The sequence below is a fragment of the Lepeophtheirus salmonis genome, chromosome Z (assembly GCF_016086655.4).
Source record: "Lepeophtheirus salmonis chromosome Z, UVic_Lsal_1.4, whole genome shotgun sequence".
NCBI lineage: Eukaryota > Metazoa > Arthropoda > Copepoda > Siphonostomatoida > Caligidae > Lepeophtheirus > Lepeophtheirus salmonis.
The window spans coordinates 11,182,102-11,197,429 of NC_092584.1; the positions used below are offsets into that span (position 1 = coordinate 11,182,102).

Below are 15,328 nucleotides of genomic sequence, written 5' to 3' on the forward strand. Positions count from 1 at the left end.
AATATGCTTGTTTAATTGAAGCAGACTTAAACTATCATTATATATATTTGTATTAATAACTCTTTTCTTACTATTATAATATTGCAAGAAAAATAAATTTTCAAGTATAAAAATACATTCATCAAAAGGTTTCGTGAAAATGTAAAAACAAAACATCAAGGGAATTATGCTCTTCACATAGTTCTTAAGGATATAAATATTATGTATTTATTGGTATTGTCTGGGGTTTACATTAATTTAATTCAAGCTAAAGTATCGTGACTCAGGATGGGACAAGGAACTTCTTCTGATCCGGAATTAATGAAAGCAAGTACGGTTTATTTTGCTCTCATATTTAAACCAACTGATAATTTAGAAATTGTCAACGCTGGAAAGGGAGTGGTTCATATATTTGAGAAGATTTTATCCCCAAGAAACTTTATTCAAAGAACAAAATACAAACATGAGACAGAAACCTATAAAATAACAATTCACGGAACACCCTTTTCCGTAGCTGGTGGCTCAACTGTAGATTTCAAGATTTCCTTTCTGCACATACTCGATCAGCTTTACATTGAGCTTCAAATGGTTCCTTTCGTTTCGTCTGATCTGTGCTTGTACACCGACACAAGTACAGTCTTTTTTGAAAAAGAGTTTGAAAATACTTCGAGAGGACATTATGTTTGTATAGCTCCAAGTGGTTTTGACTGCCTTGATCTAATTAATTTCCCTCCAAATGTACAAACTCAAATAATTAATGTTATTAAATCCTCATGGGGCACATCTGATGTAAAAGAAAAAAGAAATCAGTGTTTTAGAGTGAAAATGGTTGGAAATCCATGGAGTTTTGGGGCCAGTGGGGAAAATGCGACTCTTGTTCGACGATTATTACTGAAAATCGTGGAAACAATGAAATTTAATAGCTATAAATATGTTGTAAATATTTCCATGAAGGGGACCTGTGATATGATGTACTTTCAGTATGATCCGACCATCATACCCGATTCTTCACGGAGTTTTATTATGTATCTTAGTAAACGAGATCGAGTACGCCTCCTTGATGCTCCAGACCATGTTAAGAGCAGTATCAAATCAGCTATAGAGGCAAATTGGATTGGTGGAATAACGAATGAAAGGGTACACAATCATGCCTTGGAGTTTAAACTCAAAGGTAATCCCTGGTACGCACACTCCTATGACGCAATCCCCTCAAGAGTCCTCATTTCCTCCATTTTTAAAGAAATGAGACAAATGAATTTCAAATGCATAGGAACATTTGATATTTCACGAAGATCAGATGATAAATCCGTTTTCCTCTTTGAATCAAATCCAATATTTGCGTTGCCTTCTTCCATTAACATTAGATGGGTATGCTTGTACTTCTGTGGACGAAATAAGTTGATGCTTGTTGGAGCTCATCAGGAACTTGTTGAACTTATTGATAAATTTCTTGCACCTATAGTTAAAAGCAATGGAACATACGATAAAGGGGTTTATCTCTGGAGATTCTCGAATGATGTCTTTTCGTATTCTCATTTCAATAATTCAGAACAAGAATACTTGTACAAAAGGTTGCTAGTCGTTTATGAAAATATGAAATTGCTTGGTTGGGAATTAGTCTCAAGTGCGGATGTTTCATCCATCGTTGTCAAAAGAAATGATGAATATGTTTCATACGATACTCACAGTTGGTATTTTCTTAGTACTAGAGGAAATAGTGTCTTGTCTTACTGAAAAACTATATACTATGTTATGCTTTAAATATGTATTTTTATGAAGCATTTGTGGACTGTCAACTCAAAAGCAAGCTAGAATGAGTTGCTTTCAAATTGAGTGGGGATTACATTTGTATTCTTTGGCGAATTATCGTAGATTTCTGTGAACAAATTATTCTTATTAATCCTTTCAAAACGCCACAAATTTCACTATAAGTAGCCAAAATTGATTGTCACAATAAAAGAAGGAGAAATTGATGGATTTTATTTGAAAGGAGTCATATAGTGGCCAACATATGCCTCATAAATCCAATAAAGGTTTTAAACTATAGCCAAAATTATTGGTTTTCTTAATTTATCCCACAAAATTTTGAACAGTAAGGCAATAATTGACTGAAATATGTATATGAATTACTGGGCTGTATAGATAAAAAGAAGAAAAAAAATTTGTTGAAAGTTTTGCCTTTTCTTGATTTTTGTTCAAGATTGTTTTTATGTTCACACATTACACACGTCATATTTTGCTTATCCTATTTTATCATGACTTGTCCTTCAGAGTTTAATTATTATAGCTAGTTCCAAAAGAATCGCAAATTTCTACAAAAAAAATATTGCAAACCTCTATTTAATTCATTCTTACTATTTAATATTATATAATTAATCATGAATTTTCATTTTACTAAATTATAATTACACTTATTATATTATTGGGTATACTAATTTTTTGTTTGTATTCTTTGGAGTTTAAAATGTATTTAAATATTGAATTTTATTTATTGCGAGAAAACTACTGCCTTCAAGTATAAAATGAGTTCTACTACTAATTAATTATATGATATTCTCTATGATTTGTACAATTATCAATTTATCACTCTCTTGTCAATGCATCAGCATCAGAGAATTTAGGTAATGCTACAATGAATCCCTCTTTTAACTGAAAGACAATTTTCAAAAGAGAAACAAATTTTTTGTCATACAAAACTTATTTAAAATAAGTGTTAAGATATAGAGGCTCTACAGACATCCCCTTAAACATTTTCCTACTAGTTAATTACAAAAGCGTTAAGCACATAAATGGAATTTGTAATCAAAGTTTTACCTCATAAAGTTAAGGGGTATCTTTTGGATAGGGATGTACAATGAGGTATCACAATATAAAGACTATAGAGATCAAATACAATTAAAGGTTGCAGAATAATTTCTTGATAGAGTAAGGGCATAATTCTTATATATATTTTTTTTAGAAGAAAAAAAAACACCTTGAAAGTAAATATGATAATTTTATTTGTGGTTCAAAAAGTAGATTAATAACCGTTAAACTATGAGAGTAGTGGAAAATTGAATTATTATAGTACTAGTAACTACTGTTACTCTCGGATTTGGGATGTACGTCTACATTTTTCTTATAATTAATAATAAATCATAATGCTAAATCCCATAAAATGAATGTGTGGAAAATTTGTCTTCAAACAATTAAATAAATTAAGGATACTGTCTTGAACACACTATAAATTATATGTAAGATATATTCCTAATTTTCTAGACCAACTAAAACTTTGAAGTTTTTAATCCTCTCCTCACGAAGGGAATTTCTGCTTGAATTCCGATTAAAAGCAGTCTTGGCTAATTTTCTTTTATGCTCATGGAGAGCAAGTATTCTATCCTCTATTGAGTTATCCATAATATACTTATAAATAAAAACAGGTTTTTCTTGACCAATGCGATAAATTCGATCAAAGCACTGATCCTCATCAGCAGGATTCCATGCAGGGTCAAGTAAGAGCAAATGATTAGCAGCGATTAAATTAAGTCCAATACCTCCCGTTTTTAATGATAAGAGAAGTATTCGAGGGGATCCTCTGTTAAAAGAATCTAGGACCTTTCCTCTTTGTCTCATGCTCATTGTTCCGTCTAGTCTCACAAAATTATAGTTATCACGCATCAAAATAGGATGAATCATGGAGAGAAAGGAGGTAAACTGTGATACTATGACGATTTTATCATCAGGTGGAATAATTTTCAATTCATCAATAACAGCCAAGAGCTTTGGAGAGACGCTCTTTGTTTCTTTATTATCTTTCAAAATGATAACCATTTTTCCAAGTTGTATCTTTGATCGACACAGAGGGCAGACAGACGATTTATTAGCAGAACTGAAGAAGTTATTAAGACATTTTAGACAAAATATATGCTTACACTGAGTTATGGAAGCCGTATCCCGAGAAAGAGCATCCAAACAAATAGGACATAACTTTTGAGGATCATTTTTATCATTTAGAGCCTCTTCAAGAACATCATTCAACTCTGAAGCTGTTTCGAGATCTAAATCTTCTCCAAACTCTAGTAACAAATCATTAGACTCTCCCATTCTAGTTAAATGTTTCCTCAGTTTTTTTCTAAACTCCAGGGACAAGAGCTCCGGATGACAGCAGTACTGACGCATTTTCATTACAAGAGCTAAAACATGTCCAAAATTTCTATTGAAATTATCTTTTATCATCCATTCTTCAATGGAATTGAAGACTTTGACTCGTAGTACTTCATGAATTTTAGCATCTTCTCCCTCAAAGTATAATCTTCGCTCAAAAAACTTTATAGGGGGAAGTTTAACTAGAGGTTTTCCATTTAATCTATCATTTTTCAACCTCCGCATACATATGCTAGTCAAGATAACTTGTAGTCGTAAGATTCCTTCTTTAGATCCAATTTTTCTTTCTATAATTTCCGTCCAGGTTTTTTTACTATCTTTAAAGGGTTGAATACCCAGCCAATTAACAAAAGAGAACAATTCTTTCAATTTGTTTTGAATAGGAGTTCCAGTGATAACCCATTTGCGAACAGCATTAAGACACATGACACTTTGTGTTACTTGGGCCTCTGCGTTTCGAATAAGATGTCCTTCATCAAGAACGACTCTCAGCCACCTCACATTCAGAAGGACTGACTTTAAAGAGTTAGGATTGCGATACTCTGCTGAAAGTGTTCCATATGTTGTCACTACAACATCATATTTCTCCAGCTCTAAAGATGACATCTTTCCTTTCATACCTCCATAGTGCATAAAGATACTGAGTTCCACAGACTTGTCCACATGTTTATCAAACTCTGAAATCCAATGCTGAAGCAAACTTAGAGGACACACAACAAGAGTAGCTCTAGAACCCTGTACATATTTACTAGGCTCTTTGGGTGGTATGATCAGCTTCTGAGTAAAGTTGCCATCCACTTCATCCATCTCAACAAAGTCACACGTAAGGGACTCTTCATGGTCGATCTTTACTTCTTTAGAGTATTTTTCCTCACTGGTCCCTTCATTTCTTGGAGTGGAACTAACTTTTTCTACACTCTGGGAGGTCAAGGAGGATATTGAGGAAGGCTCAACAAAAAATATCATCATCGATGTTGAATCCATCATCATTTTCTTCTCCTTGAGAACTTGACTTGTCAAAAACACTGAAGGCATTTTTCCGTGATTCTCCTTTTTGTGTCTTTTTTTTGTCTGGTCTATTATTGAGTTTCTTATTTAAATTATTTTGAAGACAGGAGAAGGGCTTGCGTTTATAGCCATAGATAGGACGAGCTAGTGGCCTTCCATCATGAAAGTTAGTCATGATGAGTGCAATAATACTCAAGGTTTTCCCCATCCCCATATCATCAGCTAGAATCCCTCCATTTACACAGACTGGAGGTTTATGTGATGATGATTTTTTGGTCAAAAAGGAGTAGTAGGAGCCACTTTTTTCTTCCTTCCAAAAGGGAATAAGAGGAGGATTATTTTCCCGATTAAACATCCAATTTAAAGCAATCATTTGGTGTGGATATAATTTTGTTTTAAGGGCCTCACAACCCTTCATGAGATTCCCTTTCTCTTGAATGGAGAGAGATTCCTGAAAAAAAGAATTCATTTCATCCACCTTATAAACTATACTGTTAATCTTGAGAATTGAGATGAGCTCATTCTTATACAATGGATTTCCAAAGAGAGAAATTTCCAATTGTCCATCGCTATTAATTAAATTGCCACCCATTTTACTTGGGTCAAAAAAATTACCAGAGATGGAGACAAGTCCAAGAACATTGTTCACATCTTCCTCCAAGGATCCGATCTTTAAAAAATAATTGGATTAGAGAAGGAAAGAAACAACCATTGAAAATTAAGAACCTTTTCTCCGTTTGGATTCGTGAGAATGAAGGAGCCCAAATCCATGGGATCATTTTTAACTAATTTGATATCAATAGGTCCTTTGGAATCTTTAATAGCCCCGTGCATGAGGGCTTTTACACTAATTACTCCCAAAAATGAGGAGCAAATTCCTTTCTTTACCTCCATAGTTGTATAAAATAAATTATGTCACGAATATTATTTATTACCTAAATTATAATCAATTTAAAATTTAAACTTTACGTTTTGTTGGTTCTATTTCTAGCTCTAAATAGCTAATAATGTTGAATCATATTAATTACACGTAGTACAGAAATAGCGCCCAAATTACACATGAGAATACATTCCAATTTAAAAAAAATTACAATATGCAGAACATCACATGTTACGTACAAATTTTAGTGGTTCAAATTTAAGGGTCATTTAAAAAAAAGGATATTAAGCTATTAAAAAAACTAGTAACATTATTGGTTCCATGTTTTTTTTATATAATAATTAAAAACCATCAGAACTAGTAAAAGCAAGGTGACTATATTATTTAAATGTAGTCACATTGAGTAAAATGTTACCCAGTGATGCTTGGACTAAGGAGGGAGCAGGAAATCACATTGACAATCGTCAAAATAGTTAAAAAATTATTCAGAAAATACTTCTAAATACTAATAAATGTAATATGAATGTTTAGTTATTGTAGAGAAAGATTCTGATAATTTTAGTTCTCTTAATATGATAATAACGATGAATCGGGAAGAGGTATAACGTTTATACTACATATTATACTAATCAAATCCAGTATATTTTTTAGCTGGCCCATTTTTTGGGAATTGGTAGTCGGAAGAATCAATTTTCTGTTCCTTAGTAGTTTTCATTATTATTTAATTCCTGAGTAGTGAACATCCTTCCCTCAATAGATTCAACTATTTTCTAAACCTAATTGAACATTCGTGGGTGCACATAAAAGACGGAGTGTAGCGTAACCCTGGGGATTTGTTGCTGAGTTATTTATTGTAAGTCCTTTTTGGACTCAGAGTAGAATTGGGGATCGACATCAAAGGGCATCGGTAGGGGGGCTGGAGAGACTGTAAAAAAAAATTGACAAAAAATGATCACTGTATAACAAGAACTATTTTGTTTCAATACTGATTTTCTAATTAATAACTTTATTAATAGATAATTGCTCATTAATAGGTACAAATCACTTCTAATTAAAAATGTATGAGTAAACTTAAACTTTCAAAAATTTCTAACTGTTAATTAAAGTTCTTCGTTGATAAATAATTAATGAATCAATGATGTGAACTTTTTTAAAGTTGAAAAGTATCCCATAGCATTTAAAAATAAATTAACAATTTTTCTAATAATATTTATACTGTACAGAATCTAGCCTTATTTCCTTGTTAGAAGTCCTAGTAAAGGAAGTATATAAAATATACTTAATTGGCATATTTTATAAAGAAATATCCATATAATAATTATAACTATGTCCTTGGCTAGTAATTTTGTCAATTTCTGTGAAAGCTCGACAATTCATGGAATCAGTTTTTGGAGTTCAGCAAGATCAATAGCTCAGAAAGTATTATGGGTTTTTGTTGTGTTCCTAGGCATAGGCTCTGCTTTTTTTTATGATATGGAACAATTTTCAAACTTGGGCTGCAAATCCGGTTGTGGTTTCCGTAGTACAAGTCCCAATAGAACAAGCACCATATCCATCCGTAACAATTTGTCCTCTTGAGAGTACTCCGTGAGTAAATGACGTGTTCTTACTTATTAATCGTTCATAATTATCATATCAGCCAAAAAATGTATGTTTTTTTTTAACTAGAGTTATTGGGATTAATCCCCACTTACGAAAGAAAGGTTTTGATTAGTATAGTTAATCTTTCGAAAGCGCTGCTGCAAGTTACATTTTAAGGTCCATAAAATTACATACCACAATGAAAAAATAATCAATCTGAGCCAAATAAAGCCTTTGCCAAGTGAAGGCATTATCCGGGAGCTAATCAAACTTTTTTCCATAATATAAAGATACCATTGAAGAAAATTTTTGTTGTAGTTTTCTTTAACGAAGATAACATATGCATAAATAAATTTTATGATGTACCCAGTGGCAGCTTTAGAACATTGAATGTGACATAAAAAATTGTTGTTTTTTTTAAATCAAATGAATTAAGTCACTTGAAAAAAAAAATGGAAAAAAAAACATTCGAAATTACTTGCATAAAAAGAAAATTCGAAATTATTTGCATAAAAAGAAGATTTGAAATTTATTTTCAAAATAAAGAATAAATTCGAGATTTAATTTCAAAATTAAACAGAAATATACTTATTTTTGCTCAATGCAAAGCAGTCCTGAATGTTCCTGGTTATTTTCCGGACTGCAAAGTAGGAAAAGGACTGCTTTAAACTAGTTGTTCAAAAACTTTTTTGTTGAAAAGACAGAGGGGTTATAACTCATTAAAAGGTTTAAATATATTAGCTCAATTTATATATGAAGGTTAATTATATAGATAGTTGTTTATTTGAAGAAGCTTCAATTTGACTATGTTAACAAAATTTCGTAAGGTTTGTAAAGTCTTATTAAAAGATCCTTAACTTTTATAAATCAACTCCAGAAGAGACTGAATTATAATCCAACTACATTATTAATATCCATCAGTTTTGGAAGTATTGAAAATATAGTCGATGAAAATTATCAAGGAAATGTACAAATCCAAAATATTGTAAGGGGATTAGTGAGAGATTTTATAGTTGAAATGTTGAAATACCACTGGGAAAAAGGATTGGATGAGCAAGACGAATGCTACACTTCAATTTGCAAAAATGATAAATATTCGGACGCAACTTCTTGTCTTTCTGTAAATCAAATATTCCAAAATATTGAAAATCGTTTTTCAAAGGCCAATAACGATTCAAACTTTTTCAAAAATGACGTTCTTCAAGCCATTACAACTGATAATTCCAAATTTGAGGAGTCAATATTGGATAATGAGAACGATTGCAAAAAAATATACTCATACAGTAAAGACTTATTGAGAATAAAAAAATTGGATCTTTTGAATAAGTAAGATTTTTGGTTAACTAATGAATTAACGATAACCTAATAAAGTATCACTCAATCAATGTATATAGTAATAACGTTAATATGAAAATTGGAACACTCTTATCATGGCTTTATAATCATGTTGATGATTTGAATGACGATCAATTTTCATTTGGAATGAAGGAGAAAATACTTGAAGTTTTGAAACCCTCTCAAATACCTGAAGTATCGAGCAGACGACGATTTGAAACATCTGAGGACATATTCCTACCAGATTTGGCCCAATCCCTAATTGGAAAGCATAGCTCAGAATCAAAAAAAAATCTGAATATACAAGTAAGAAAAATATTAATTAATTATAACTAAACATATCATTACATAGAGTTACATTAAATGAGAATCACAGTTAGTTTTAAGAAGGGTTCTTTATATAAAGTATATAATCTAATGTATTTTCTAAATTATCTAAATTTGTAATTTAGATAATATGACATTTTATGACTTGATTAATCCCTTTTTAATTCAAGGGGATCAAATATACTGAAGACCTCTACTACATGATGAAATATTCACAATCTCCAATGGAAGTGTTCCAAAACTCAGGGAAAATCAATCCAAAACCTGGAATACCGTTTTGCTTATTTGCTAACTCAAACGAAAAAGGGAAGAAAATTGATGAATATCCAGAGAAATTTTGCAAAAGTATGCAACCCGTGATGAATGAGGATGGGATATGCTATTCTTACAATAATGTAAATTTCAAATTGGAACGCGAATCAAATTATACTGATAAGTTAGATAATATTCAAGGAGTTGGCCATAAAAAGGGTCTTACTCTTTTGGTTGATTCTCAAATGATCAGAAACCGAGCAAGGAAAGCTGTGAGTGACTACGAAGGGTTTAAAGTTATAGTAACAGTGCCTGGAGCCATTGCAGCAAAGGTATATACAATAATGTAATTTTTGCGGATTTTATAAGAATATCTAGAATACTTTTTTAAATGTAATATTCTATAATATACAATTAAAATCAAAGCATTAGTTCCACTCAAGAAATCACGAGATGTGCTTTGGATCACTCCTCCATTTTATGAGTCAGTCATTGCACAATAGGTATTTTTCAACAACAAAAAAATTAGGATGAACTTTTTAGAAAATATATTTTCCTTAAAATTTTAATGAACCATTTTAAAATCGCTCATTTTTTACATCAGTTACCACTCTCACTCATGAGTTTTGAGCACTGCTCACTAATGCTTTGACTATAACTATTAATTTAATTTCATTATTACGATTATTCACCTCAGGTGTCGTTCATTGTTGAACCAGACTTTCCTGGAGAGCATTCTTTTTATTTGCACGGAATACATTACATCACTGCATCCCCAGATGTCATTGATTGGAACAAAGATGCAAATGTTTGCTACTTCCCTCAAACTAAAGAGTTAACCTATTATAAATACTATCTTCAAGACAATTGCCTCCAGGAATGTAAGCTAAAAAAGGTATGTAATGAAAGGGATAATATAATTGACTAATATATACATATATGTATCAAAATTACTTATCCAATAACAGATTTCAAATCAATGCAATTGTAGCCCTTGGTTTATTAATCAAACGGGGCTATCAATTTGTAATGAACAAGGAATGAGTTGTTTTAATGATAAAGCCTCAAACTATCAAGATGATTTGAAAGATCGTACTGAATGTGATTGTAAAAATGACTGTGAAATGGTGCATTTTTTCTATTCCATGAGACAAGAAGGATACAACAGAGAATGGTGGGCATTTTCTTTGAAGAAAAAAAAATAGATTAACTATATTTGAGTATGTAGGTTCAATCCCAAAAATAAAGACGCCTTCCTTAATAACTACCTCATGGATCCAAACAAGATATTCCAGGAGCCATTTACTCATAACTTGACACAAGTATTATACCACATGAACGACTTAGAAATTGCCAAGGACAGATTTAATAGGGATATCCTCATACTAAACTTTTTTTTTGATACACCCATTATTTCAAATTTTAAACTCGAAATGAAAGTGACCATTTTTGATCAAATTTCCGCTATTGGTGGTACTCTCGGGCTCTTTGCCGGAGTGTCACTTATAAGTATGTTTGAAGTAGTTTTTTGGATTTTTAAGGCTTCCATGGATGGAACACTCAGTTTATTTGGATTTAATGGGAAACGATCACGATCGACTGAGCCCCTTGATGTCCAAGAAATCAATACAGGCTTTAGGAGACCTGTTTTGAACCCTTCCTTTTAAATAAATAATATATGTATGAGTTAAAGGAGAGAAAAAATAGTATAATTTATTTCGTTATTAATTAATAATAATATTTAAGCGATACTATATATCAATATATTCTTTTCTTATATAATCATCTGCAATATTTTTTTAGAAAGTCATTTCTAATTATGAGACGTACTATTCGGGAAAGACAAAAAAATATTTTTTTTGAAATGAGTTTTTTTTCACGAAATAAATTAATTTAATAAAATAATAGTATTTGGATATCACAATGAAATATAAACGAAATATAAATTTTAAAAAAATATTTAGTATTGACTTGATTTAGTGTATGAATATTTTCATTAAGACAAAAAAAAATTGAGTTAAATCAAACCTGGAGGTCCACTTTGTAACACTATGAAAGAAGAAGTCCACATTGTCTGCTTTTACCGATCATTTTTATATTAAACAGTATACAGGGGCGTCCATAAAGGGAGTGTAGCTCCCCCCCCCCCAAAGAAATAAGGATTTTTTTCTTTTTTTTCCAATTAATTTAATTGACCTAGAATATAAGGAGAAGCCTATGGGCCATGGAGCCTTATAAACTTTTCTAAATCAGCAGGTACACATCCAAGGAAAGGCAACTTTTGTTTCTGAATGGATTGAGCAGCTAGACATTTGAGTCTTAATTTATATTTTTCCCTCAGAATAGCTTTAGCAGTTATTGAAGAATTGTCCAAAGGAGTTTTGCCTAATTTGTTAACAGCATCAATGTGTGCACCATGGAATAACAAAGATGTTATTATATTATAGATCGTGAGGAAATCGGACACTAAGATAATAATAAGAATTCAGAGCATATAAACATATGAAAATGAATAAAACTTTACCATGGCGTTCATATTCCGCAATATGATGCAAAGGAGTATTTCCATTGTTATCCTTAATTTCAGGATTGGAGCCAGCTTTAAGAAGCATCTTTGTTACGGAGGATGACGGAAGTTGAATAAGGTTAAAAGTGTTCAATGAAGTAACTAAGTGTTTGCCATCAGCAGCGAGATGCAGGAGTGATCCCCCACACTCTGTTCTTGGCTCTATTTTAATGAGCCGATGAATGGTTTTCATGTATATAAAATATTGCTCTTCAGTTATTGAAGACTCGATATGATTCAATAAAATCATTAAATAGACCATGATCTTCATATTGGCTTCAACACTTTGATCCAGACTTGTTCCTAATTCAATTTCATCCGCACAAGCCTCTAAAACTTCTTGAAAATCTTCTAAATCAAATTTCAAGTTAAATCTAATCATCTGACAAAACAATTGGACAAAATGAAAAAGGTTCATAGAGATCCCTTCTTTATTAGACTTTTCGATTCTCAGAGCATGGAGCCAAAGAAGGATACATTTGTCAAGCATAAAGCCATCAGCTAGCATGGCTCCTCTGTATATGATGGGGTGACATACATCAAGATTACTGGTACCCAAAATTCTTTCTCGCATAATAAGTCCTTCCATTTGTAGTCTATATTCGTCATTCTGCATGACTCTAAGTTCGCTGGAACTTTGTATCTCGGAAAAATTACCATAAGCAGAAATCGGTTCACTCAAATTTTCCTTCAAAATATTTTCGGACTCTCTTAACTCAAGAGCTCTCCTGATGTAATGCAGTGACTTTAAATGATCATAGCACTCCTTATCATTAGCAAAACTAGCTCCAAGTAATTCAATGGCATCAATTTTATCGTCGTATGAAATATCCAGATTATCAATAAAGTGCTCAACTACAGAAGCTCTACATCGCTCAGCAGCCGCTTTGATGGGAGTCATTCCTAATTTATTAGCCTGAATGGATGAGGGATTCATGCGTGCCATGATAACTTTGACAATTTCCAAATGTCCTTCTTGACAAGCAAAATAAAGTGCTGTGGCCCCACATGAGGCTTGAACATGGACGTCCACCTTGTTTTGAATAAGATAGATGACGATATCAATGTAGCCATTGTAGGCAGCAATCATGAGACAAGTGCCATTAAATTTATTTGCAATGTGAATGTCTGCGCCGCATGCAACTAAGTATTGTACTATATCTAGTTTCCCAGCAAAGCAAGCCGCACGTATGGGTGTGGACTGCGTGGATGTTGCATGATTTACATCTGCGCCTGCAAAAATTGATAAACACGAGATCAATATTTATTCATTCAATCATGGGGTTCATATATCCCATCGAAGGATCAATCACCTTTACGAATCAGTGCTGTGACAATAGTTCCATGACCAGATGCTGCAGCCACCCAAAGAGCCGTTGCACCTAAAATGAGAGAACCCTCAAATATCACATTTCCCTCTGCCTCTAAGTTCAGACTATGATAAGTAAGAAGCATGTTGATCAAGTCCAAATTACCCAATTTAGCGGCCACCATGAGTAATGTGCATTTCTCATCATTTAAATTTGTTGATGAGAGTGTCTCCAATAACTTCCTTCGATCCTCTGGGCTTGTCTCTTCTAAAAGTGTCCAGAGTCGTTCTGTACATCCTTCTTGAGCAGCAAAAAAGTAAAGGTCAGGATTAACCATCCTTGTTTGAGCTACATTTCAGGCTTTAACGTTAATCAAAATAAAAAGCTAATAAAACTAATAACTTCCTCAAAATAAAATATAGTTATACGATAATAATACGATATGAATCAAAATATGACGTCATTCGGATAAAAAATAAAATCTAGTCTTAACAGGAGTACCTTGACATACGAGTACATAATCAATAATATTATCATTGTAGTAATTAACTTTTGTCTAAAATATGGAAAATAGATTGTATAAGGATTCAAAAGCATCTTTTTAATGGATATTAGGGTCAGATATGTAATAAAACTAGGCAATGGAGAGATCAGGTTTTGATAGACAATAAGGTTTAAGTACTTTGTTTGTTGGCCTCATTTTTACAATTTTCCTTAAAATTAATGAGAAAAATGTTTTCATTTTTATAAGACTTGGTTACTTAGGACCCTAAAATGCCCAACATTAACCCTGGTAACGTCCCGAGAAAATGTTCTATACAAGTTCAACATGAGAGAGAGGATGAACATTTGATCGATGGATCCCAAACTCGTAATTTAATACAAATAACAGCTCGTATGTTAAAGTTTCGCTGTACAGAATATTACTACAAAATGTTCCCGACAATTCAAGCACACTATATCCTATTCTCAATCACATTATGATTAATTAATTAAATATACTAACAAGGTTGTGCCTGGTTCAGGTTCAGCGGTTCTATCGATCTCAGTCATTTCATTCAACGGTTTCGGCTCAGCTTTATCGGTCTCGGTTCTTTTTAATACAGTCTCAGTTTGGTAATATCGGCACTTAAAACAAGGGGTGCTGCTAGAAAATTCGTACTCAGAAAATGATATTAGATACTAACATTAGAGAACGGTGCAATTGCACAAAAAAAAAACAGAAAATTGATTTATTGATTAAAGCGAATTAATTTTTTATAATATACCTATATTGTACATTCTTTATATATTCTATAAAAGAATAAAAGCACAAGAACCGATAATTAATCTATTGCAGTTTCGCTTCAATTTTGCCGGTTCAAAAACCGGAACCACTAGACCGATAAGGTCATAACCTTGTAAATTAATATTATCAGTTATTATAATTAATACAAGTATAATTGTAAATTCAATTGATTTTAAGAATGTTCATTCTTTATTAAGTAATAACTATTAAGGGTTTTCCAATATGAGGTGTTATTTTGATATTAAATATTGGCTATCTTAATATTTCTATGAAGACATTTTGGCTATCATATGCAATTAAAAATGTATAGCTACGCTTTTAATATTAGAAAGCAATATTATAATACATTAGCGAATAAAATACTATGTAGGAGTGTAATATTTTGAAATACAAGGACGTACCCGAATTATATATTTTATTTCTAATTATTTTTTTAATACACAAGGGCAAACAGGCTATCTTAAAGGTAAAACTCTATATCCTCATGATCGAGTTTAAATACAATGACAAGTGATTTAGTAATTCAGAAAATGACTTCCGACTCAGTAACTTTTAAAATATGTTAAACGAAATTCATATTTTCCAATATAAATCTACTTAAGTTATAAGATTGTCTATAATTAATTAACATATTTATCATGTAAGAATTCCATGAACTA

General features: G+C 31.9%; 3 protein-coding genes across 5 annotated transcripts; 1 reads left to right on the forward strand and 2 right to left on the reverse strand.

Moving 5' to 3' along the window:
* Nucleotides 1–3,185: 3,185 nt before the first annotated feature.
* LOC121130467 (helicase-like transcription factor) lies at nt 3,186–6,048 on the reverse strand. The gene is given in 3 exon segments (XM_040726211.2): nt 3,186–5,148; nt 5,150–5,800; nt 5,857–6,048. Coding segments are annotated over 3 exon segments (2,742 nt in total). The 5' UTR covers nt 6,025–6,048; the 3' UTR covers nt 3,186–3,225.
* Nucleotides 6,049–6,729: 681 nt separating this feature from the next.
* On the forward strand, nt 6,730–11,190 carry LOC121130200 (uncharacterized). 2 transcript variants are annotated; one of them, XM_071893632.1, is made up of 8 exons: nt 6,730–6,863; nt 7,351–7,597; nt 8,513–8,917; nt 8,986–9,232; nt 9,424–9,837; nt 10,203–10,400; nt 10,474–10,679; nt 10,734–11,190. In XM_071893632.1, the coding sequence occupies exons 2-8, from the start codon at nt 7,479–7,481 to the stop codon at nt 11,170–11,172; spliced, it is 2,028 nt and encodes a 675-aa protein (XP_071749733.1). In that variant the 5' UTR covers nt 6,730–6,863; nt 7,351–7,478; the 3' UTR covers nt 11,173–11,190. The 2 variants fall into 2 exon arrangements, with proteins under 2 accessions (XP_071749733.1, XP_040581892.1); XM_040725958.2 differs by lacking the exon at nt 6,730–6,863 and having other exon boundaries at nt 7,204–7,597.
* A 2-nt stretch (nt 11,191–11,192) lies between these two features.
* On the reverse strand, nt 11,193–13,851 carry LOC121130201 (protein fem-1 homolog B). 2 transcript variants are annotated; one of them, XM_040725960.2, is made up of 4 exons: nt 13,547–13,818; nt 13,385–13,453; nt 12,030–13,304; nt 11,193–11,971 (listed from the first exon to the last, which is right to left on the reverse strand). In XM_040725960.2, exons 1-4 carry the CDS (start codon nt 13,716–13,718, stop codon nt 11,721–11,723), a joined length of 1,767 nt encoding a protein of 588 aa, XP_040581894.1. In that variant the 5' UTR covers nt 13,719–13,818; the 3' UTR covers nt 11,193–11,720. The 2 variants fall into 2 exon arrangements, with proteins under 2 accessions (XP_040581894.1, XP_040581893.1); XM_040725959.2 differs by having other exon boundaries at nt 13,385–13,851.
* Between the last annotated feature and the right edge of the window lie 1,477 nt (nt 13,852–15,328).